The sequence below is a fragment of the Microtus ochrogaster genome, unplaced genomic scaffold, assembly GCF_000317375.1.
Source record: "Microtus ochrogaster isolate Prairie Vole_2 unplaced genomic scaffold, MicOch1.0 UNK1, whole genome shotgun sequence".
Taxonomy (NCBI): domain Eukaryota; kingdom Metazoa; phylum Chordata; class Mammalia; order Rodentia; family Cricetidae; genus Microtus; species Microtus ochrogaster.
Window position 1 is genome coordinate 11,397,720 of NW_004949099.1, and position 25,527 is coordinate 11,423,246.

Below are 25,527 nucleotides of genomic sequence, written 5' to 3' on the forward strand. Positions count from 1 at the left end.
GCCTGATGAAGGTTAATATTCAGGAGGATGCCTATATGTTTTTCTTTGGGTTCTCCTTATTTAGCTTCTCTAGGACCACACTAATTATAGGCTCAATGTCCTTTGTTTATGGTTAGAAACCAAATATGAGTGAGTACATCCCATGTTCCTCTTTTTGGGTCTGGCTTACCTCACTCATGATAGTGTTTTCTAGTCTTGATATGAGGGTTTGTGCCCAGTCCTATTGCATGTTGCTATACCATGTTCGGTTCATCCCCTGGGCATCCTGCTCTTTTCTGAAGGGAAACAGTGGAAGAGTGGATCTGGGGGAGAGGGTAATGTGTATGGGAAGTGCTGAGAGGACTGGAGGGAGGGAGGCTGTGGTCAGAATGTATTGTATGCGAGAAGAATTTTAAAAAGTCTGGCTTCCACCTTAGGCACTAACTAAAATATAGCCATTATCTGGAACTAACTAAAATATAGCCACTATCTATCTTTCAACCTACTACCATTCATAGATTAAACCAACCACTTGGGCAAAATAGTTTTTTTATGTTTTATCTTTTAGGAAAATTGTACAGACTTTTTCCTTGCCATTATTAACCAACTCAACACAGTTATTTGCATCTTACTCAGGTGGCATTGGATATCATAACCTGGAGGTGCTCTAAAACACAGGGTCTGTGTGTACACACTATAGCACGGGGTCTGTGTGTACACACTATAGGATTTATATAAGAGCTGAAGCATCTAGGGAGGGTCCTAATGGACAGGAAGAGGACCATACCTTGTTCTCGTGTAGTTGGTATAAAGGGTTTATTGGAGTGATGGTGCATACCTTTAGTCCCAGCACTTGGGTGACTGATGCAGGAGGACCTCTTGTTAATTCAAGGCCAGCCTGGTGTACATAGAGAGTGTGGGGCCAGCTAGGGCTACAAAGTGAGATCTTATTTACTTTAAATGGGGTGGGGATTAGGAAGTTATCCTAATCAAATACGTTACCTTCAAGGAAGAGTGGGACAAAAAAAATGAGCCTTTGAAGAAAAACAGGGGTCACCATTATAGCTTTGGGGTGGGATGAAAATGTCTCCTTATCTATTAAGATCTGTGTGTGCTTGGGCTGAGAGATGGCCTAAGGTCCTATAGGGTTCCTGCAGAATACCTGAGTTCAGTTCCCAACACCCTCACTGGGTAGCTAACACCACCTCTAACTCCAACTCCAGGGGGTCCAGTGGCCTTTCCTGAACTCCAGGGGCATTCCATTCATATGTGTTCATATCCATGCCCATAATTTTTAAAAGAATTTTTTAAAAAAGACACTGTTTTCTTAAGTAAATGTTAAATTGGTTTAATATTGGAATAAACCTAAGAAAGTTTTTTGGTGTGGAATCCATGATTCTACCCAGAAACGTGGACCACTGCAGGCAGTTGTTTGCTCTGAGGCTAAGAGCACACTCAGCTGAAAGGAAAGTCATCCAGTATCCATTCGGTCGTCTATCTGAGAGTCAAGAAAAAGGTGAAGCCACAGTCAGCTGTTGATTTCAATCAAACCCTTGCTCCCATTTTTCCAGCCTGATTTCATGCAAACTGACTCATGAGAATTGCATGCATATGTGGAGAGCTTAGCAATACTGGACTTCGAGTAGCTCTGAGGTCGTCTTCCATTCCATTCCATTCCACTTAGATTGACATCTGAACAGCTGTCTTTTTTTCCCCCTCCAAGGCAGAGAACACACAGTCCTACGTTGGCCACTCACAAAAGGCGTCTAAAAAGAGATGGTTTATATTCAAACTGCCAGAGAGAGAACTGACACCACTTTCAGGCATGGGATTTCCTCTGGTTACTTTCTGTCCGTATTCTGTTCTACTTTTGGTTCTTTGCTCAGTAGAAGGCCCTTTCTGACACTAAGCACTTCCAGCCAATCACGGACAGGCAAATCCACCCGCCCGAACCTAATTTCCTGGGTCTTGCGGTGCTCTAACCTCAGGGCCAATCCAAAGGAGCCGCTGTCCTCTTTCACCCATCTAGGTTGTCGCTGCCGCCTCCTCCAGATTCCGGAGGCGAAGCACTGGAAAGAGAGGAACATGGACGTGGCTCTCGCCCCGCTCCGTGCCTGGGACGATTTCTTCCCGGGCTCTGATCGCTTCGCCCGGCCGGACTTCAGGGACATTTCCAAATGGAACAACCGTGTAGTGAGCAATCTGCTTTATTACCAGACCAACTACCTGGTGGTGGCTGCCATGATGATTTCGGTCGTGGGGTAAGTGGGGTCTCCCGCCCGGGACACCTGTCCGAAGTGGGGACGCAGGGACTCCGGGGTCAAAACCATGAGATGCAAGACTAGGTCCACGCAGAGCGCCTGCCCTGGGTCTCGGGAAGTAGCCGAGTGGAGACTTGTTCTCGAGGCGAGGCCGCATCTGTCTGGGGTCCCATTCTCTTTCTGCTCCAGAGGCTGAGACTTGACTAGGACCCTGGGAGGGACAAGATGAGGGGAGAGCTGAGAACTTGGGGCTATAAAAGTTACCCCCTCCCCCGCCTCCGTGCCGAGGTCAGATGCCTGTCAGATGTTTGTAGCACGCTGTGTGGTTTTAAAAATAAGAAATATGTGGTGTTGTAACCTTGTCCTGGGGCTGCCTAGAGAAGCCCGGAGTGACAGGGTGTGGACCCTGGGCGGTGTTTAAGTGACTCCTCTGCCTAATTTCCGCAACGCCCTGTACAGGAGAGCTGAGCTTAGGCTCCAGAGGGTGCGAGTCTCCTGGTGGCGCATCTTCCCCTGTGAGGTGACTCTGGAAATGAGGCCCCTGACAAGTGTTTTTGTTGTTTGTTTGTTTTTGTTTTTCTTCCTAGAAGTTGGCAGATGTGGTCAATTTAGCTTTGCACCTTAGCTTGAGGTCTCTGAAAGTCTTTTCAATGGTTGATAGTTAAGAACTGCTGTGTGTTAACTAAGGTCTAGGTGGTCTTGAGGGCACACACACATATCTGCACCTGTTTCTTTAGAAGCTGCCTTTCCTTGTAGTTTAACCCTTTAGAAATGATTCTCTCACCTTTTACAATATAAGTGGTTATATTTACCATCTTGTTTATTATCTCTTACCCGGATTTAAATAAAAGACATTACTAAGAACTCGCGTGTCGTAAAAGAAGTTCTTGTCTGAGGGTTCTCTTTCAGAACAAACCCAAAGAGAGACAACGCTACCAGATAAAACGAAAAAGAGAGACTCACACTTGGAGGACATAGGAAGGGGTGAGCGAGAAGGTGGTGGCTTAAGCTGGCCTGAGGTTAGCTGGCTTTATTTACTGAGCTACCTCTGGGCACCAGACCCCGTGCCAAGTTCCGAGCACACCAAGATGAATCAGACTTGAGCTCTAGCCCAGGGACACATGGTATTTGCTGAGCCTCCAAAGGAGCAAACTCGCACAGCTCAGAGGAGACTGGCAGGGTTTCCCATCCTGGGCGTGGTTCAGAGTGGGCGCCAGTTCCCAAAAGCAAAGCTCCATGTGGGATCCTTGCTGTGTGTGACCGAAGGAACTGCCAACTTTAGGGATGGCCTGGTGTGCAGAGGACACCGGCACTGGTGGACTCTGACTAAACTGGCAGCTGAGGAACCGTTAGTCAGTAAGAAAGCCTGAGGCAGTTGCTCCTAAGCCTGCCCCAAACTCTGTGCTTCTTCCTAGCAAAAAACTGCATGGAAAAATATTTTTAAAATAAAATAACTAATAATGAATCTAATGGGTTTACCTATCTTGACTTACTTTCATTTTCTTTTCTTCCTCTTTTGTGGTTATATAGTTTACTGGGGAATTTTCCTTTTCTTATATTTTTCTTCTTCTTTATTTTTTTTTTAATTTTTGTTTTGTTCTGTTTTTCGAGATAAGGTTTCTCTGTGTAATAGCCCTAGCTGTCCTGGAACTAGTTCTGTAGACAAGGCTGACCTCAAACTCCCAGAGATCCACTTGCCTCAGCCTCCCGAAGTGCTGGGATCACCAGGCAGGAATTTTCTTATCTTAAATAGAAAGAAAGTTTTGACATAGGTCAATCAAACATGCAAAGAAAACAATACCCCTCCCCCAAAGGCAGTATGTGCCCAGGCTCTAGCACAGGCTTGGCCACCTTGTCGTCTTCATAGATTTTAATTTTCATGGTCAGCTCTTTAACTAAATATGGGTCTTTCATTATGATCTCAGGTCACTACTAACCCAGGCAGTCCGGGCGTCTTGACCCTTCTCATTCCACACAGAAGTCTCAATTGTTAGTGGCATCTTTGAAGGGGAAAGAGAAAAGTACTTGTTATTGTTGTTGTTAAAGATTAGCAAAAAGCCAGGCAAGGCATGGTAGTTCATACCTAGCTAGCACTCAAGAGACTGAACCATGAGGTCCAGGCCAGCTAGGGCTACAATATGAGACTCTGCAACAGCTATGCAAAAACATGAGCATGCTGGGCGGTGGTGGCACACGCCTTTAATCCCAGCACTCGCAGGGCAAAGGTGGGCAGATCTCTGTAAGTTTGAGGCCAGCCTGGTCTACAAGGGCTAGTTCCGGGACAGGCTCCAAAGCCACAGAGAAACCCTGTCTCCAAAAACCCAAAAACATTAGTGTGTAAAATATAAAATTTTCTCTATATCCCAGCATAAATTTGGGCTTGTAACCTTCTTTTTTCTGTGCATCTCTAAATACTTTCTAGCTTTCCCCACAAATTCTTATTTTCTTTATAATTAATAATAATAAACATGCATTGAGGACTAAGTATTGTGTGTTAAGTTTTCTTAAGTATTTTCTTGCATTCTGTCATATGGCCCCATAGCTAAACTATTATTATTTTTGTTATTAAACCAGATGCTCAGAGAAGTTGAATGACATACTTATAACCACAGACCTGGGCTTGTCTCTTTAACTACTGTGGAATCTTCCCTAGGAGTCAGGAGGTTTAGAATTATAGTGCCTGAAAGGAGGAAGAAATTCAATACCTTTGGGGTCAGGGAGCTTGGCTGATTCTGGAACATTCCCTATTCTAAACAACACTGTTGTCTTTGGGTGCTGCAGTGGATGGGTGGGTCTGGACACTGCTGGAAGCTGCTTATCAGGACCCTCTGCTAGTGGGTGATAGTTTCTCACAATGAAATGTGCAAATAAGGCACATTACCTAGGCTGAAGATTGTTCGGTGAGTCCATCCCTGTGGCCAGGAGTCCCCTTGGGGACAATGGATGACTCTTAAGGTCCTCTAGTGTTTCAAGTTTGCTTGGCTGAGGACAGACAAGGGCTGGCTTTTCCAGATTTCAGCATGAGGGGAGAGAAGATTGGAGGATGTGATGCAGCTCCAGAACACTAGGAAGCACTAGCCCAAGATGGAGATTAAGAGAAGTAAGATAGAGACAGGTCCAGACTGGGTCCTGCTCAGGAAGGCCTTGGAGATAGAAGTTAGGTCTTCAAGCAAGGCATGGCGGTGCATGATTTTTTTTTGTTTGTTTATTTGTTTTTTGTTTTGCTTTTAATCCCAGTAAGAGAGAGGATGAGGCAGGAGGATAGTGAGTTTGAGGCTAGCCTGAGTTAAATAGTGAGTTTGATGCTGGGTAACAAGACTTCCCCAAAGAAAAGGAGAAGAAGGAGGAAGTTTGGTCTTCATCCTTAAACCATGGTTTTACTCAGTCTATGTCTTCCATGTAGTGGGTACGCTCCTACCTTTCCCTGCCTCTTCCTCCTTTTCTTTCTCTCTTCTTCCATTTCCTCTTCCTCCTCTCTCCTTTCTCCACCCTCCTTCTCCCACTCTACCTCTCCTCCCGCCCTCTCTGGGATTTTTTTTTTGTTGTTTGTTTGTTTTAAACAGGGTCTCACAGTGTACCTCTTGACTGACTTGGAACTCAAGATCCTCCCGCTCTGGAGTGTCAGGATCACAGATGTGCGTCGCCCAGCCTTGTAGCTCTTCTTACGCTTTTTATTTTTGTCTGTCTCTTTGAGTAGTGTTAAGTTAGTAGTTAGATGCCAAATTAAGTGTGTTGGAATCCCAACTGCCAGCTACTAGCTGCATGACCACACTGGCTCATCTTCACCAACTACACAATGACAGTAATAACAGTGCCCACCTCATGGGCCTGCTGTGAGGACTAACCAGTCTCATACAGGTACTGCCTTGAGAACAGTGCCAGCTTTCTCAGTTTCGCTACAATGAAACGTTACTCCTTTCTTACCACTGTTAGTGTTACCAACCAGACAGCTTAGAAAGGCAGCGTCTTTAGACTAGTGACTTCCACGGTCAAAGTCCAGCCCTGATCTCTTTGCCCACTTCTGCAAGACTCAGCTTTGGTTTCACCCTATAGGACAAACCCTGCCACAGTGTCTCTCCTTGCCGGTGTTAACTGAAACCCACATCTGGCCTTGTAGCTTTCCTGTTACCCAAACGTCTTTTGTGTATACATGGACACACAAGAAGAGAAAGATGTCAAAGATAAAAGCCCAGAAGCTATCTTCCCGTCCATCACAGGAACCATCAATGCATTAAGATCCTATGTTTACATCACACACATCAACTGAAGTTGTCTTAGCCAATGTTCTATTGCTGTGAAGAGACACCATTGACCAAGGCAACTTTTTTTTTTTTTTAACGTTTTTGAGACAGGACTTCTCTGTGTACCAGCCATGGCTGTCCTGGAATTCACTTTGTAGACTGGGTTGGCCTCAAACTCATAGAGATCTGCCTGCCTCTGCCTCCCAAGGCCTAGGATTAAAAGGCTTTCACCACCACCACCTGACTTCAAGGCAACTCTTATAAAAGAAAACGTTTAATTGAGAGCTGGCTTGCAGTTTCAGAGGGTCAGTCCATTATCATCATGGTGGGGGCATGGAAAGCACACAGTATGCTGGAGCAGTAGCTGAGAGCTGCACCCTACCCCACAGGCTTGCAGAAGAGGGGAAGGGAGGGACAGACAAAGACTAGGCCTGGCATGGGCTTTGAGGTGTCAAAATCCACCCCCACTGACATACTTCCTATAACAAGGTCACATCCCTAAATCCTTCTAATCCTTTCAAAGATTTCTACTCCCTGGTAGCTAAGCACCCAAATATTTGAGCCTATAGGGGCCTCTCTCATTCAAACGCACCACGGAAGTCTTTGCTTTTTTTTTTTCAAAGTAAAAAACACATGCAACAGTTAATTACACGTGAAACCTTAGTGTTCTGCCTGTGCTGTTCTCTATCTGTGGGTGAGGATTTCTGAGTGCTTGGTGGAGTGCCTACAGATATGAACTGGAAAATCTATTCAGCCACTGAGCCAAGGAGCAATAGAAACTTGCACCTGGGAGCTCACCAGAAATGAAGACCCTCTGGACCATTTCTGACCCCTTAGCTCAATATTTTAATAAGGGTTTCAAAGGCTTCATCTGCACATTAAAATTTTGTCTAGTCTAACTCAATAGAAACACTGACAGAACTTAAAACTTCAAATATCATATGCCAATGTCACTTTTAGAGATTCTACTTGTATTGGGTTGGTTTGTTTGTTTGTTTCTAGATTCAGGAATCTGTTGGTTTTCCCCTTCTGACTCCCCAAGTGATTGCAATATGTATACCCCAAATCTGAATGAGAGCTAGCGACCACACATTTGGAAGTATGAAGGTTTGAGGTCATGCAGCTAACTGAAACCCAAATTTCTAATAGTAGCTGGGTCGATTACTAGCAGGTGAAATAGCTTTTCAATCAAACCGTATGGTAAATTGGCTAAAGTTCCCGCTTAATCAGATTTAACTGAGCATTTGACGATTACGGTTCTACTGCTATGCTAACTTCCTGTATTCCTTCCTGACATCAGAACTCATGTTTTCTATTTTCTGGCGTGGCCTCAGAGTAATCAACCACACCCTGCATTTGCAACTCATAAATGCTTCCTCTTGCTTGCAAGGCACTTGCTCACATTCCCCGCCCCCACCTTAACACAGAGTGGTGTCACTGCTGGGTGAATGAGCTTAGGTTTTCTTGGCAGGAGTCACTCTGTGACCTGATGGTTTGGCCTGTGGGAGTGTTAAAAGAGGGTGGGATCAACAGCTGCTACTTTATGATGCTGACTGGTCAGGTAAGAAGTTTCTAGAAGGCTAGTAATTATAGATTTGGAAAAAAAAAAGTATTAGGGTCATTCTTTTCAAAAGAAGTATGACTCTGTCCATGCCTAAGGCATATGGCTGTCAGCATCTGGTGTTAAGAATGCTCACGCTGTTTGTGCTTTTAACATGCTGCAAGGAGAAAGAACTGGTTGCCAGTTGGTGAGGAAAGAAAGAGCTGAGAAATTCCTGGGTGCCCTGCATGGGATATATTTAAACATCTGTGGGAAGAAAAGGCTTGACATCTGGGTCCTCCCACTGCTGGCCTCTAAATAGCCCTTGGCGTGCATTTTTTAAGTTCTTGCTCCCTTTCAGCTACTGTCCTTTCCCCTGACTTTGAAGAGGTAAACCTGGTCATCTTCGGGTTGTTGTTCTTTTGCTTTGTTTAATTGTGAAAGGCAGACCGTAAAACCAAAGACAGGAATTTTTTCAGACTGTCTGTTGCCGTTTATCCGTGAGCCTTTCACAAGCCTGTCCCCATTTCACCTGTTCACTGGCCCTGTGTGTATTGTGAGTTTATGCTGGCAGGTTTGTTTGCTGATTTTTTTTAAAACCATTTTTATACTACTTGTGCAAGTAATGCTAAGAATGATATGAAATGGAAACTAATAGCAATTCTTTTCATAGTCGTTTGCAAGTCAAATAAATGGCAGTCTGTTTATGCTTTAAGATTAGTCAGATTTTGGACCTGGAGAGATGGCTCAGTGGTTAAGAGCACTGACTGCTCTTCTAGAGGACCTGAGTTCAATTCCAAGCACCCCATATGGCGGCTAACAACTGTCTGTAACTCCAAGATCTGACCTCCTCACAAAGACATACATGCAGGCAAAACACCAATGTGCATAAAATAAAAGTAAATGATTTGACAAAACCAATTAGTGAGAGTCAGCAGTTTTATGATGAGATTCTTGTGGGGTCATTCATTCATTCACTCCACAGAGCGGGAAGCATTTAGCAGTAGGGGGTTATGATTCCTTTACAGAGTTTAAGGTCTAGAGGGGTGGTAAGACAATGCTGAAAAGGTCAGAATTAATTTTTATACAAGACAACCAAGCCTCCAGAAATATACAGCTACAACAGTGGTGGTGCACACTTTTAATTTCTGCACTCGGGAGGCAGAGGCAGGGGGATCTCTGAGTTTGAGGCCAGCCTGATCTACAGAGTGAGTTCCAAGTCAGCCAGGGCTACACAGAGAAGAAACAGAAAGAGAGAGAGAAAGAGAGAAAGGGAAGGGGAGGGGAGGGGGAGGGAGGGGAGAGGAGAAAGGGAGGAAGGGAGGAAGGGAGGAAGGAAGGAAGGAAGGAAGGAAGGAAGGAAGGAAGGAAGGAAGGAAGGAAGGAAGGCAGACACAACTATATAGGCACATGTCTTTCCCAAGGGAAACACTAGTATGTGGATGGGGCGAGGGTTATTACAGGGTTATTGCGTTCTGATAATATTCACTCAAGCTCACACCACTTATCGTTGAACAAATATTAAACTGGGTGTCTAGCTGCACCCCTTGAGGATACATCGAGGCATACAGCATCCCCACCTGGCCCGATCCTCCCAGATCCTACCCGCCCCACCCCACCGTGCTTCTTTAAGTACACTCCTTCCCAGGAAAACAGTGCGGGTGGGCGGAGTTTTCTTCCCATGAGTCTTGAGTATTTTCTGTGTGCAGACCTTTAAGAGATCTGTCAGCATTTAGATGTTTAACCTAAAGATCCTTCATCTGAATGGAGGGTGTAGCTCAGAGGGAGAGCAAGCTTTGCGTGCACAGGGCCATGGCTTCTGTCCCCTGCAGGCAAAATGACCTGTTATTAAATGTCCTTGATATCATGTATATGATATGTGCTTCCTGGCTTCTGCCACCATCTCGTGTTTTTTTTATTAAAAGAATTCATCTCCCACCCTGTCTCTGTCAACTGGTTGGCGTTTTAGTTTCCTTTTACTAGAGAAAGGTTTACAAGATTCCTAGGTAAAGTGAAATAATGCGTGTAGTCTGGATTCCCAGCCCCGTCTCTCAGGCGTTGGAGCTGTGAATCAATTTAGGCCTGCAGAACTCTGGACAATGTTGGGATTGTATCGTTTTAGATCATATTGTATTATATTATTTTCCTTTGGGGCAGGTGAGCTTTATCCTTTATCATTCATCATTAGAAGGCTTACCCTGGATGCAGCCTCTGTTCAGGTGATATTTTGCAGCTTCTGAGCAGAGATAAAGCCTGCAGTTTGGCTCCCATTCAGCAGCCATTTACTGTAAATAGATAGGGTTTTAGGTTCCCTGTGTTGAAAGAAATGAAACAAAACAGAGAGAGAGAGAGAGAGAGAGAGAGAGAGAGAGAGAGCGCAATGGAGGAAGACACTTAATGTCAACCTTTGACCTCCATGTATGCATTCACGTGCACACAAAAATGCATACACATAAATAATACATATACTAATAAATAAGTAAGTAGCTTAGTAAATGCCAAACAAGCCACAAGAGGCTAGCAAAGTATGTCTGGCTAGGAATACACCGAGATGCCAACTTCATGGAAAGTGCCCAGTTCAATGGTGCAAAGTTCACAGGATACAGTGAATTCTGTGGGCCTTGCTAATTTAGCCAGGAGGGGAAGTCCCAAGGTTTTGTCACTTTGACCTTCTGTGACAAAACAGACTGGATCCCATGCCACCTAAACTTTCCTTTGTTCCGCCTGAACTTTTTGAAGTCTCCTTTACCTGGTGATCCAGGAGATGATGGTCACATATACTGAGAACTAATTTGTGTCTCATAAAGCCCATAGTTACATTTTACAGTCATTCATATATATATATATATATATATATATATATATATATATATATATTTCTTGCATGCTGGCTCAGTGGTAGTGGCACTTGCAGACAAATCTCCTAGCCTAAATTGGATATCTGGGTGGGAGGGGAGAACTGACTCCCGAATGTTGTCTCCTGACCTCCACCTCAGTACCATGGTGAATGTACACGCTAAATATATAAATATAATTTTTAAAATAAAGAAGAAAAAATAAAAATAGTTCTTGCCAGGACAGAAGCCATGTTGGGTAACCAAAACAACCACCGAGCACTTTTGGGTGGGTGACGACAGGAAGCAGAACGGACCCTCAAAGGAGAGGTCAGCAGTGTATTACTCTCCCTTCTTTGTCCCTGCTGTACTTCAGCCTGTGCTGGCCACACAGTCTGCAGGGGCTCAGACAGCCCACTGCCTTTCTTCCTTGTCCGTTCTCCCGACATGTAGGGGCATGAATTTTCCCCAGTGGTGCTTTCCTCACTTGTCCCTTTAACAAGCTCTGCACAGAAACAAAGGCCAGAACTATCCCCTGTGCTATCTAGTATACAATAGGAACAATAGTGTCTTGTCTATGTTAATCTCATGCTCCTTAATTTAATCAACGGCTACAGAAATACACTGAACGTAATGAAATGGTATGAAAATGCGCAAGTGTCTTACTTTTTTTCTTTCATTGACACATTTATCAAATGCTAGGTGCTGGGGCCAAAAGTGTGACATCTCCGTTCCTTGTGGGGCTCTCTATGTATTCGGTCCTCACCCGCCCAGATGTAAAGCTACCACTGTGGTGAGCACAGCGGAAAGAGGCATACGGGGCTGTGTGATGTTGGCAGAGGCTGAGAAAAGGCAATTGAACTGAGCTTAAAGAAGGCTGGAGTGAACCAGGCCGAAAGAACAGCTCCCACACAGGCCTGTGGCTGCCCAGGAAGCAGAGTGAGCTCCAGCAACCGCCGGAAGTCTGGGCATAAGTGCAGAGTCAGCACGTGGCATCAGGTAGCTGGCAGGGAGGACAGCTGCATGTCATGTACCAAAGGTGCTCCCTAGTAGATGCAGCCTAAGCCAAATGCTGAGGTTGGTGACCAGAGCATGGACCTCACGCTATAGCCATGCTCCCTGTCCCAGGTTTCCATTCCTGGTACAACGATGTGCAGTAGTCTGGTCTCCAGAGGCAGCTAGGCCATGTAGAAGAGGTCAAGAGTGCTGGTTCTATAAAGGCCATGAGAAGAAAGCGGATGGGTATATTCCCAACTGCCACGAGCCACAGGAAAACCTCAGCTTCTCAGAGAAGTACCCTGTGAGTACACAGCCCCTCTGCTCCTCTTCCCTGTGAGTCAGGTTCCTCTGGGACTGCTCTTCATTCTTTTCCTTTTTTTTTTTTATTACTTAAAAAAAAGTACCAATCCAAATTCTCCCTCCCTCCCCCCCCTCCTGACAGTCCCCTCCCTCTCCCTCCACAGACCCTCCCTCCACCCCTCCAACCCTAAGGGAGTGCCATGCACCCCACCCTGTGGAAAGTCCAAGGCCCTCCCTACTATGTCTAGGTTGAGCAAAGTTTACATCCAAAGAGAACAGGATCCCATGAAGCCGGTATATGCAAGTAGAGACAAATCCCAGTGTCACTATCAGTGGCCCCTCAGTCTGCCCCAGCTGTCCACCCCCTTCAAAGGGGCTTAGTTGTTCCCACGCTCATTCACTCCCAGTCCAGTGGGAGTTGGTGAGCTCCCATTAGCTCAAGCAAACTGTCTCATGATGACTCCTTCATGGTCTTGAATTCCTTGCTCATACTCTCACTCCCTCCACTCTTCAACTGGATCTTGGGAGTTCAGTCCAGTGCTTTGATGTGGGTCATTGCCTCTGTTCCCCATCTGTTGTTGGATGAAGGTTCATATTCAGTTTTGGGGGTCTGAGTTACCTCACTTAGGATGATGTTTTCTAATTCCGTCCATTTGCATGCAAAATTCAAGATGTCATTATTTTCTTTTACTGCTGAGTAGTATTTTAATGTATAGGTGTGCCACACTTTCTTTATCCATTCTTCAGTTGAGGGGCATCCAGGTTCTTTCCAGGTTCTGGCTATTACAAATAATGCTGCTATGAACATAGTTGAACAAATGCTCTTGTAGTATGATTGAGCATCTTTTGGATATATTCCCAAGAGTGGAATTGCTCGATCCTGAGGTAGGTTGATTCCCAGTTTTCTGAGAACCGCCACACTGATTTCCAAAGTGGTTGCACAATTTGCATTGGGACTACTCTTCAAACGCAGCTTCTAAGTTAGAAGTCAGGCGCGAGGCTGTTTCTGCCTTGTGGGTTCTGCTTGGTGTGACAGAATTTACCAAATGTTCCTTCTGCTGCTCTGAACCCTCTCCTTTAGTTAATTTCAGTGGCAGCTCTGCAGTTGGTGGCCCTGAACACATTCACAAACTGCCTTTAGTCCTTAGTTGGCTTCGTTGTGAACTGCGGGAGTTTTCAAGACCCTCCTAGCTCTAGAACACTGATAGGGTAGAATTTTTCCTCCTTCCCGCAGGTTATGCTGACTCTGCAGATCCGGTCAGCCGAGTCACAGCGGCAGGTCTGGGGCATAGTTCCCACAAAGCCACTTTCCTTCGGACCTCTCTCCCTTTCCCCTCCACGTACACACACCAGGCAAGGGCCGACCCACTGAGCTACCCCTCTGCCGCCTTCTCTCAGAGAGGAATAGCCTTGTGGAGGGTTACCTTAGTTGTTGACTTCAAGCGGAAGCATAAAGCATCTTAGAGTGGAGGGGTTAAGTCCTTGACTGCACTAAGGTGCTTAACCGCACCGGATGGTTGTGTTGTGGACCCCACCCCTACAGTTCTTCCTCCCCAGATGCCGTGGTTATTCCTTTTCAGTTCTTTAGACCACAGCTTTGTCTCATACTGCAGAGCAGGATCGCATTGATTCGGTCTTCGAGGCGGCTTTAGAAAGTCGCAGTGGTATCTGATGGCTCTTCAAGCTGATGAGGGAGAGGGACGTAATCGGGGGAGGGGGAGGGAAATGGGAGGCGGTGGCGGGGAGGAGGCAGAAATCCTCAATAAATAAATAAATTTTTAAAAAAAAGAGACACCATACAGAGAAAAATAAAATAAAATAAGAGGGGGAAAAAAAAGTCGCAGTGGCATTCTGAAGGTTTTTACAACCAAGAACAACCCCACTACAGGAGGTTTGTTAATTAGTAGAATGGGGTAATTTATATGCATAATTTAGCTCAAAATCGCAAGCCTATTTAATAGTTTTAACTTGAATAATTAGGGTGTGTTCTACAAAGAACAGTATCTCAAATGTTATGTCTCCCCCCCACTCCTCCATCACCTTCCAGAACTTTCTCTTTTCCTCCCTGCTTGTTATTCATGGCTAAGCACTAATAAGCCCACACCCAGCAGAGCCTCCTGAAAGATGAGTATCATGTTTATTGAAACCACTCTTTAAAAAAAGCTCCTGGATTTTTTCTTGACTGGTGTGACTAACAGGCCGACCACTGGCATGTCAGACAACAACAGCTTCCCAGATTCTTACGCTCATCAGAAAATGTGGTTAGTTTGTGTGGTGTCTGTGTGTGTGTGTGTGTGCTTCATGTGTGTCTGTGTGTCATTTTGTTACAAGTATAAGTGGCTACCTGGGCATCTCCATGGCACAGATTTTACTGATTTTCAGAACGTAATTGCATGTACTCAGAATATGGGAGAAAATCATTTCTTCTCCCAAGAACTTTGTTCTTTTTTTTCCCCCTTCAGCTTGGAGCTGAGCTGCTTTCTAATTATAGTTTGTGGCTGGGCATGTTGCAAGCTAAAACCAGCTAAAACCAGTTCTATAGGAGCCCTTGCTTCTTTTCCCTTGAGCCAGAGCTACAGGAACAGGTGAAGAGCAAATGGGGAATGATTTGAATTGGCTCTGGGTTTTTCATTCCTTTTCATCCCAGGCTTTATTTACATATTCGGTTTAGAGATCTGCTTTACTTGTCGAAAGTAAAAATAGAAAAAAAAAACTTTATGGAAATTTTATTGTATGCCCCGTAAATTATTATTTCAGTGAGTGTTCTAGAAGAATCTTTGATACTTTGCTGCAGACTGCCCAGCTCCCCTTTGCAGTTTAGTCTGCGAGAGTTTTCTTCAGTTTTCAGCCTTTCATCCTAGTCTCTCTCCCCACCGCTCACCTTGTTTTTGAGACAAGGTCTCTCCCTGAGCGCTGGGAAGGTCAATGAGACCCAGGGATCTGCCTGCATCTACCTCCCCCTTTCTGGTATCACAAGTGCGCACCTCCACAACTGGCTTTTGTGTGTGTGTGTGTGGTTACTGGGGCCAAGCTCGTTTCCTCAGCTTGTGCATCAAGCATGCCATTTCCTGACCCTCCATTCTAGTTCTTTCTGTTAATTTTGGTCTTTGTTTTGCAGCCCAGAAACACTTGAGCGGGTCCTAGATGAAAAGGATGGCTTTGTGAGGGTCTGTGTTTCCTTTTCTGAAATGTCAGGTATTGTTAGTTCTCTAAGTAGCAGAAGGTAATTGAGACATAGAAAAACAAATGGTAGGCTTGGTGGCTCATACCTGCAATCCCATCACTTGGAAGGCCGAGGCAGCAGGATTGCCATGAATTCAAGGCCAGCTAGGCTATGTAGCAAGAGTCTGTCACAAAAATACATACACACAAAAGAAGGAAGAAAGGAAGAGAATGAGAGGAAGAAAGAGAGAGAGAGAGAGAGAACCCATGAAGCCCCTACCCACCATGACTACTGAAGTCCTTTGGTCTAATTTCTCTTAGACTTTCTCTCTTTTGGTACTAGGAATGAGATTTTGGTCGTCTGTGAAAGTTCGTAGGCCTCTGATGCAAGGTTCTCTAAGGCTTGTACGAGAGGATATACTTTTTGCATTACCTGATTCTGCTTTCTTGTGGCCTGTAAAACTTTTGACTTTCTCAGATTAGGTATTGGGGTATGGTGTCGTGTACTCTTAATCACACACACCTCTTGGGAGGATCTGGGACTGAAGGTCATCCTCAGCTACACAGAGAGCTTCAGTTAACCTGTGCTATATGAGACCCTGTCTCCAACAGCAAACAAAAAAATCAAATCTGAAGTTGCATCAGGAGACAATAACCCAGATGAAAATATAAACTAAAATACTAATACAGAGGCTGAGTCACTCTAGGTGACTTGGAACTGGGAGGGAGAGGGGGAGTTCAAGCAAGACAGAACCGCCTGTGAGCTGAGTGTTGAGAGCTTGGAGGAGGTCAGATGGTACAAACTGGCACACAGAGTACGAACAATAGGAAGACAAGGTTGTGGTAAAGAAGGAAAAACCTCAAGGTGATGTACGAACTCAAGTCCCAGTAACACTCTTAGATGCTTAGAGAGTGCTAAGCCCAAATTGTGAACTGAGAAGCTGCTGATTTTCAATTTTCTTTTTTTGTGTGAATAGTTATTTTATTTTTGATTAGAAAATAATATGCAAATGATAAGATAGACCTGGTAGTACAGATCTGTAATCCCAGCTACTGGGGAAGCAAAGGTAGGAAGATGGAGTTCAAGGCTAGCCTGGGCAACATGGTGAGATGGTGAAATCCCCCCCCCCCACACACACACAAAAAAACCCAACCAAACAAGATAACAAAACCAACAGTGTGAGGATATAGCTTAATGGCAGAATATTTGCCTACCATGCCCTGACTTTAATCCCCAATAGCACACATGTGTACATAGAAAGATCTGGGGTCATGGCTCAGTTGGTAAAATTTTTGCTGAACACTCATAAAGCTTGGAGGGTCTCAGTGTTTTCAAGGACTTTGAGTGAAATATGCAACTGTTATTGTCCTACCAGAAATGGCACTGGTGGGAACAGATCCTCTGAAGACAAAAGAAGAAGCACAGTTCATTAGATACACGTGGTACATCCACAGAGGGCAAGGCAGTAGAGAGTCCATCTGCACACAGCCTTTTGGAGGGACTGCTTTTTATGCTGGAGGGGGAATTCCTCTGCGGGCAGTCAGGCAGCGTTTCAATGTCACAGTGTCCTGGAATAGTGGGGGTTGGAGCTTATTGTGGCCAGGAGCAGCTGGCCTTGAGGCAGTAATGATCATGCCCTGAGTCAGAAGGGGCCCAGCATGAGCATTTTCCAAAACTGGCATCCAAATTCTGTAGCTAGGGCTTGTTGTGCTTCACCTTTCCTGAGAAGGTAACAGTCCTGCTTGGAGGCAACAGAGGTTAAAGCAGCCTTGCTCTGAGGTGGGACTGGCCCAGGACAGCAGTTGGTCCCAGGACAGCATTGACAAGCGTTATAGGCTATGTTTAAACTACATCACACACTCTTAGCATTGTTTAATTCTCTTCTTGTTCACTTCCCCCATTGCCTCTCTCTTTTGTTTGAAAGGCCGGATCTCACTATGTAGTCCTGGCTAGCCTGGAACCGACATTGTAGACCAGGCTGGCCTCGAATTCACAGAGATACACCTGCTGCTGCCTCCCGAGTGCTGGGATTAAAGGTGTGCACTAGCACACTCAGCAATTGCTTGCTTTTTTTTTTTTAAGTGAAAAGCTTTAGCTTTTTCAAAAGCAGTTTCACATTAATTCCAGTATCCTGACAGCAAGGATAAGAAAATTTCACTTTCTACTCAAAATAGTTTGTGGTTCAGTGGGCAAAATCAGAGCTAACTGTAATGGGATTTTCAGTTGGAATCAGTGGCACACATCTCTAATCACAGTACTTGGGAGGCTGAGGCAGGAGGACCATGGGTTTGAGGTCAGCCTGGGTGTCTTAGTTGCTTTTCTACAACTGTGATAAAACACCATGATGAAGGCAACTTACAAAAGAAATTATTTAATTGGACTTATAGTTCCAGAGTAGTACACTTCATGGTGGCAAAGCGAAGCCATGGCAGGAAGAACCGCTAAGAGCTCATATTTGGTTTGGCAAACAGAAAGCAGAGGGGGCACACTAGGAATGGCAGGAGCCGTTTGAAATCCCAAATCCCACAGCTTACTGACATACCTCCTCCAGCACGATCATACGTCTGCATCCTTCCCAGTCAGTTCCAACAATTAGGAACCAAGTGTTCCAACACGTGAGCCTGTGGGAGCCTTTCTCATTCAGACCACGATATCAGGCTGCAGAGTGAGACTCTGTCTCTAAAACAAAGGGCAGGAAGGTAGAAAACTACGTGCTGGGTTCTTTTCATTTACAAAATTCTTGTGGTAAATTACTTCTTCTCCACAGTGTTTTCTGTATTATCCAGAGTCAGTGACGGCTGTTCCACGATGAAGATCTTTGTCTCATAGACCAGTGAATTTAGAGGCTCTACATTTGAAATTCTGAGTTGACAACCTATGTTGAGGATACTTAGGGCCTCTGGAACGATCAGTTGAGGACTTTTTGTGTCAGAAATCATAGACACTGAGCTGCAGAGATGGCTCAGTGGTTAAGAGCATTGCCTGTTCTTCCAAAGGTCCTGAGTTCAATTCCCAGCAACCACATGGTGGCTCACATCCATCTGTAATGAGGTCTGGTGCCCTCTTCTGGCCTGCAGGCATACAAGCAGACAGAATACTGTATACATAATTAATAAATAAATAATAAATAATTTTTTTTTAAAAAAAGAAATCATAGACACTAATGTTTCTGTGGAAGAGAATGATTAGATTGTGTCAGGCAGAGATTTGGATCATGTGTTAGAAAAACAAAGGCTAGTGGCAGCTTCTTTAGGCTTCCTTGTCGAGGCAAGACTGGAGCTCCATAGAAAGCTTTTGTTCAACCTCAAGGAAGAAGCCTTCCAGCTGCTGGGTTGAACAGTACAAGGTGGGTCCAGGGTGGTTGGATTCTCTTATTCCAGGAGAAGCAAGTTACCGTGTGCTTTGTGCACTGTTTTGTTGTTGTTTTATTTATTTGTTTTTTTTTATAAGGATTCAAATAAACAGTCTAATAAACTCTGTAGAGTCCAAACAGAAATGACTGTAGACAGGGTGCTCGCTCATGGAGGCCATTGTATAACCTCTACTCTATGTTTATCCATTGTGAATAGATAAGTTCATTCCTCCATCATTCCTATTAAGGCTGAACTACTTACTCCTAAAAAACAAATAGAAACAACAAAACAATTGGTGTGTGGTAGGTAGTACCCAGGATGTATGAAAGCTAAACACAGCACATCTATAAGAAGGTGTGGTCTTCAAATTGTGGGGCACTAGGAAGCTACGCTGTCAAGTCTGGTAGGCATCGGGCTGCCTGTGGTGATCTTCATGTCTTTGCTCCATCCTTTTCTTTGTTGCTGCTGGTGATCATCTCTTCTTCCCTCCTCTTTTTTTTACCTTCTATTTTGGGTTTTGTTGTTGTTGTCTTGTTTATTTTGAGACAGAGTATTGTTGTGTGACTGAAGCTAGCCCTGAACTTGAGATCCTCCTGCCTCAGCCTCTTGAGTACTAGGATTGTGTGGGTCAATATACCCGGCTATACGTGTTACCATTTTCTGACCACTAAGGCTGTTTCTCTATTTAGAACCAATCAGTCCTCTCTACTTCATAGGTTAAGGGCTTTAAAGTTCTGGTGTTGACGAAGTACTTAGTCAGTACTCATGAGTTTCACTCCTCTTCTCTCCTCTCCTCATGCTGTACCTGCTACTGAGTCGATCTTTCTTTGTCCCCACATCCCAGGTTTCTGAGCCCCTTCAACATGATCCTTGGAGGAATCATTGTGGTGCTGGTATTCACAGGGTTCGTGTGGGCAGCACACAATAAAGACATCCTCCGCCGAATGAAGAAGCAGTACCCCACAACCTTCGTGATGGTGGTCATGTTGGCCAGCTACTTCCTCATATCCATGTTTGGTGGTGTCATGGTCTTTGTGTTTGGCATCACTTTTCCATTGTTATGTAAGTAAACCCATTTTTTTCTTTTTCACACTTCATTAAAATAAGTGTAGGCAGACTTGGCCAATAACCTCTTGGTATATCTAATACAATATCAGAACATTCCAAAAAGCACACAAAAGCCTAGTAGCTGCTTGTTTCCACAAGTACATGTGGGCACTTGCAATGTGTCCACTGCTCTTACAGAGAGACATCAATAAAGAAAACAAATACAAATCCTAATCACGTGACAAGAGCTGGTACAGTGTGGTATCTGCATGATGGCTCACAACTATTCATAATTCCAGTTGCAGGGGATCTGAGACCTTCTCCTGATCTCTGCAGGCACTAGGCATGCATGTGGTATGCATACATACCTACAAATACTCACACACACACACACACACATTCATAATGAAAAAATATATGTCTGAAAAAAATAACTGGACCACAATATAAACACTAAATACTATGATTCTGGTGAACTATATATTTTCTAAATAGCTTATTTTCTAAGACCTCAAACAGTATGAAATGAAACAAAGATCCAATTCAGATCTCAGCAGCACAAATCTGGCCGAAATTCTGGTGTAGTTGGCAGCAAGAAAATGTCCCTTTGCATTTGAAATGTTTCTCCTGTGCATCTGTTCTAGTAAATAAAATCATGTGCGATCTTGTCAGATCAAGCTCAGACTATTTGCAAATGAATCCTATACTTTGTTAGACACACTTGTAATTGGTTTTTCTTTTTTCTTTATGGGGACCTGCCACCTATCTCCCAAATAAATAGATGGAGACTTATTCTTGCTTATAAATGCCCGGCCTTAGCTTGACTTGTTTCTAGCCAGCTTTTCTAACTTAATTTATTCTGTTTCCCACTAACTACATTTTACCTCTGGGCGTTTTACCTTTCTTTATTCTATAATCTCTCTTTCCTTCTTAATCCATGGCTGGCTGTGTGGTTGTAGGGCTGGCCTCTGGCATCCTCCTCTCCTCCTTTTCTTGTTCCTACCCCCTCTCTAAATTTCTCCTGTTTATTCTCTCTGTATTCCAGCCCCACCTATTTCTCTCTCCTGCTTACCTATTGGCTAATCCGTTATTTATTAGACCAATCAGGTGTTTTAGGCAGGCAAAGTAACACAGCTTTACAGAGTTAAACAACAGCAACATAAAAGAATGCAGCACACCTTTGCATCATCAAACAAATGTTCCACAGCTTAAATGAATGTAACACATCTTAAATTAGTATTCCACAGCACAAACTATTTCAATCAGTAAATTCAAACTTTGGGGAAATTTCCCCAGATTTTCCTTATTATACTGGAAGTTAGTGCTAGAATAATTCCACTTAAACACACTGCTTGTTAACTATAGTACCCTTTCTGCCTACAAGCCTGAGACAGCCAGAGTAATGAAATATAAAGTCGGGAGCCTCAGTTTCTCTTTCCAGAATCATAGGGTGTGGTTAGTTATCCCAAGTAAGCTGCATTCACCCATCTCTGGGACATGGAAATTAATATCAATTACTCCCAAACTCAGATATATGAGGATCATCTGTCCAGACACTTTTTAAAAATACATTTTTCTGAGCCATATCCTTTGGGGAGCCTGGTTCTGTGGGTCACTTGTGTCTCTAAAGGCCAGAATTGGCTAGGAACCTCTAGTCTTCCCCTGAATTGTGCAGAGTGTAGTGTGGGGATTGCCTAGAGTCGGTTCTTTTTATTTCTGTATTTATTATGCAGGGCATGTGTGTATGCATGTGCATCCTTGTGTTTCCCTGGGTGGAAGGATGAGCAGATAGGCCCAGAGCTGACATCAGGAGGCTTCCTTCTTTGCTCTCCTCGCCCTTGTGACACAGTTGCCTACTCTATCAAGCTATTTTGTCCCCATCCTCTGTTTCTGCCTTCTTAGTGCTGGGGCTGCAGGCTGACTGCTGTACCTACCTAGTTTTTATATGGGTCCTAAAGACCCAACTCCAGTGCTCTCACCTGGTCCCTTGAGTCATTTTCCTGGTCTTTTTTTTTTTAATTTTTAAAATTTGCATCAATCTATCTATCTATCTATCTGTCTGTCTGTCTGTCTGTCTGTCTATCCATCCATCTCTCAATCTATCTATCATCTATCTATCTATCTATCTATCTATCTATCTATCTATCTATCTATCTATCTATCCATCCACCCTCTACCTATCTTTCTTAAGAAACTATGGACATAAGAGGACAACTCCTTCCACTATGCAATTCCTGGGGATCAAACTCAGTTCAGCAGGCTTGGAGGCAGGCACCTTTACCCGCTGAGCCACCTAATCAACTCCCTGGCCCTGTTTAGCAGCTCTTCGGGTGCTTTGTACGTGCATGGAAAAATGACTATCAGATCACAGAGTGTGTCTTAAAATAGTGATTCTCTAGTCCGTTCCCTTTAAAGTGCTGAGACAAGAGATCCACAAGGAAGGTCCGTGGCATCCGTTTCATAGTAAACAATGTCAGGTCATTCTTGAGGATATTTTAGAAAGCATGCCTCTTTGGAGGCACCTTAAAGTGGGGTTTACCTGGATTCTGGCATTCAGGGAACAATATACAGATAAAACCAGAATGCAAAAAAAGTCCTTCCTGGGAAACTTTGGGAAAGTGGAATCGTGTTCAGGTTGGAATCGTGTCGGCAGACAGTTATGGTGAAGCTCATGTTATTTAAGTAACATTTGTGAGGTGTGGGTTTCAGTGGGGAGGAAAGACTGTGGCTACCAGATCAGGGGTCTTCTAAGGGACAACCATGTTTTCTTTTACACACAAAGCAATGCTTGTGGCTTGACAAGTAGCTTTACATGAAGTCTGGGTAACCTTCTGAAAGCCTGGATCAGTAAGGCAAGCAAACCTGACAGCTGAAAGAAACAGTTTACTATTTGTGTGAGGAGTGAGGAGGGGTCCTATGTTGACACGAAAGGGGCACTCTTGGGTGGGAGAAATGGCTCAGTGCCAAGAGTGTAGAGGGCCTGAGTTTGGTTCTCCACACCCATATGGTAGAAGGAGTTGGCCTTTTACTTCCACAGTTTCTTGAGCGAGGTGCTAGATAGGTAGGAAGATAGATAGATAGATAGATAGATAGATAGATAGATAGATAGATAGATAGATGATAGATAGGTTGATGCCTTTGACCTCTGCAGGCACCTGCACTCATATGCATAAACCCATAGGCACAGCCATAACCACATAACCACAAAAACAACAGTAGTTTTATTTTTTTTTACATAATTAAAAACCAAAAAAAAAAAATGTAAGGGGAATTCTCTCTTTGATGCTGTCATTTTTTTCAGTGATGTTCATCCACGCATCCCTGAGACTTCGAAACCTCAAGAACAAGCTGGAAAATAAAATGGAGGGAATAGGTTTGAAAAAGACGCCAATGGGCATTATCCTGGATGCCTTGGAACAGCAGGAAGAGAGCATCACCAAATTCGCTGACTACATCAGCAAAGCTCGGGAGTAAACCCTCCAGCCTGGTGACTGGGCCGGCAGCAGGAATCCAGTTGCACTTTTCCCTTGCTCAGACCCATTTTCTGTCTGTGGTTTTGAAACAGAAGGTGCACGTCTTACCATCCAACTCTCCACGGCATCATGCATGCACACGCCCACCTGTTAAGATCTCCACTATGACCCAAGGAAGGGCCTCGGAAACCACAAAAATACAGACCCACTGTCCCGTTATGTCTGAAGCTTCCAGTGTGTTTTTGAAAGATAATTGCAGGTTGGACAGCAATGGTACTATTCTATTGTAGGGGAACAGCCATTGTAGCATCTGGAGACAATACTGAATAAGTGAAAAGTTAGTCACAGTAGAAGATGCCGTGTGTCCGTCTGTTTCTCACCCTGTCTGACATCCCCTCCAAAATCCCCTACGGCTATGATGTGTTGGGTATGTTAGAATAGCCGTATTATCTTTCTTGTCTTAGAGGTGATCTCTATCCCTTTGGGGCCTGTTTGATGTGCGGTGGAAACTGGATCAGCCAGTTGTTTATATTTTGTTTATGAATATGAAGTTAGCTGTTTAGGATAATGTTTTGTTAAATTTTTGTAAACTTTTTAAAAGGGTAGCAATACGCTTTCACCGGAAGGTATTTCTTGCAAACTAAATGTCATCCTCTTGGGGTGGGGGTGGAAGGGTAGTTACAGCTCTGTGGCTTCCATTATTCTTGACTTGTTAAAAAAATAAATACGTAAAACCAAACTTGAGTTGTTTATATGACACGTTTGTTACTACAATGAATAAAAGGTGTTCAAGATAATATTTCAATTATTTAGATTTTTGTTGTTGTTGTTGTTGTTGTTGTTTTGAGGGGGAGGGGAAAGTCGGGTGGTTTTCCCAGACAGGATTTCTCTGTGTAGCCTTGGCTGTCCTGGAACTCCCTTTGTAGACCAGGCTGGCCTCGAACTCAGAGATCCGCTTGCCTCTTCCTCCTGAGTGTTGGGATTAAAGACATGCACCACAAGCTCTCAGCTTTTGTCTAGATTTTTTGCACATTTGTTTTTATTAGTTTAATTCGTGTGGGTGAGAGAGAATGCCACGTGCATACAGTGCCCACAGAGGCCAGAAGAAGCCATCGAACCTGGCGCTGGACATACCAGGTGGTTATGAGTTGGGTTCTGGGAACAGAACTGAGGCACTCTGGAAGAGCAGGAAACGCTCTTAACCTCTGAGCCACCTCTCCAGACTCAGATGTTTGGTTTTTAAATAGATGAGCATTTGGAAAGAAAGAAATGAGTGTGTATCTTATTAATTCGTTATCTTTTGATCCTGCGAATCTTCCCTAGAGGACCATGGCAAGAGTTTAAACAGCCCCTGTCACTCGTGAAGTTGCAGACAGCAACTGTGGTGGCCATGCAGTTGTAGCAATAGACAGAAGAGCTAGAATGGTGTGAGCATATGAATCTCATTGCACCCACCCCATCGTTGCTCATCTGTTGAGGAACAGATAATGAGAAATGGGTGTTTGCCAGTTTAGTGATTTTACAGGTGAAATAGAAAACATTTAGGTTTCCTTCTCATTGAGAAAAGAACTGGTAACTGGTATAGTCTTTCCAAAGAGTCCCTCTGTGTGTTCTAAATAATCCGTGACCATTTTGGTCTCTTTGACGGCTTGTGTTTTAGTCTCCGTCAGTCTGAAGCCTTATCTTTAGCTCAGAACTTCAGGGTTTGGAATCTGTGGCATTAACCAGATAAGAAGAATAAACTTTATCAAAAGCATTTTAGTGAAGCTTTAGTCAATCAATGCATGACAATGTATTAAATATCTAAGAAACTTGGTGCCAGCCTGGGAAAACTTCTTACAGTAGCTCAGACTCTGTGCATCTCCTAACTATACTGCATTACTAAGAACTGTGGGAACCGGGAAGTGGGGGGAAAGATAAGGCTTGGAAATGTCTGGGATGTTTCTGCGGAGGACATAGAACCTGCCATATTGTTGGGAAATTGGACAGGACCTTTATGGATGGTGGGATGTCTTGGGTTTTCCTGTGGAAAGGTTAGGACCTATACACGGGGCTTGTAGGAGGATGTTCTATCAAGAGGGAAGAGAGTGGACTGGTCCACCAGGTGACAGAGCATCTTGAAGCAGAGGGTGAGATGTTTAATGCTGTAGATATGCTTCCTTTAGAAGGGTACTTCAAGACACCAGTGGAGTCCACAAGGGAGAGCGCTGAGCAGAGTCAGCAGGCTAGGCTAATTAATTTTCACTGACGGTTTAACTGGATTTAGATTTACCTAGGGTACTCACCTCTGGGCATGTCTTTGGGGGACCTTCCAGAGAGGTTGAGCTAAATGTGGAT

General features: G+C 44.2%; 1 protein-coding gene across 1 annotated transcript; it reads left to right on the forward strand.

The window, feature by feature from the left end:
• Positions 1-1,948: 1,948 nt before the first annotated feature.
• Arl6ip5 (ADP ribosylation factor like GTPase 6 interacting protein 5) lies at positions 1,949-23,992 on the forward strand. The gene is made up of 3 exons (XM_005364927.1): positions 1,949-2,240; positions 19,515-19,732; positions 23,019-23,992. Exons 1-3 carry the CDS (start codon positions 2,065-2,067, stop codon positions 23,189-23,191), a joined length of 567 nt encoding a protein of 188 aa, XP_005364984.1. The 5' UTR covers positions 1,949-2,064; the 3' UTR covers positions 23,192-23,992.
• The last annotated feature ends 1,535 nt before the right edge of the window (positions 23,993-25,527 follow it).

What these genes read in the sequence shown, in the direction of transcription:
- Arl6ip5 (XM_005364927.1), top strand. Translation starts at nt 2,065, where the DNA reads ATGGACGTGGCTCTCGCCCCGCTCCGTGCCTGGGACGATTTCTTCCCG. An exon ending in ATGATGATTTCGGTCGTGGG is followed by an intron (nt 2,241 to 19,514) that starts GTAAGTGGGGTC and finishes CCCACATCCCAG; the next exon opens with GTTTCTGAGCCCCTTCAACA. An exon ending in CATCACTTTTCCATTGTTAT is followed by an intron (nt 19,733 to 23,018) that starts GTAAGTAAACCC and finishes CATTTTTTTCAG; the next exon opens with TGATGTTCATCCACGCATCC.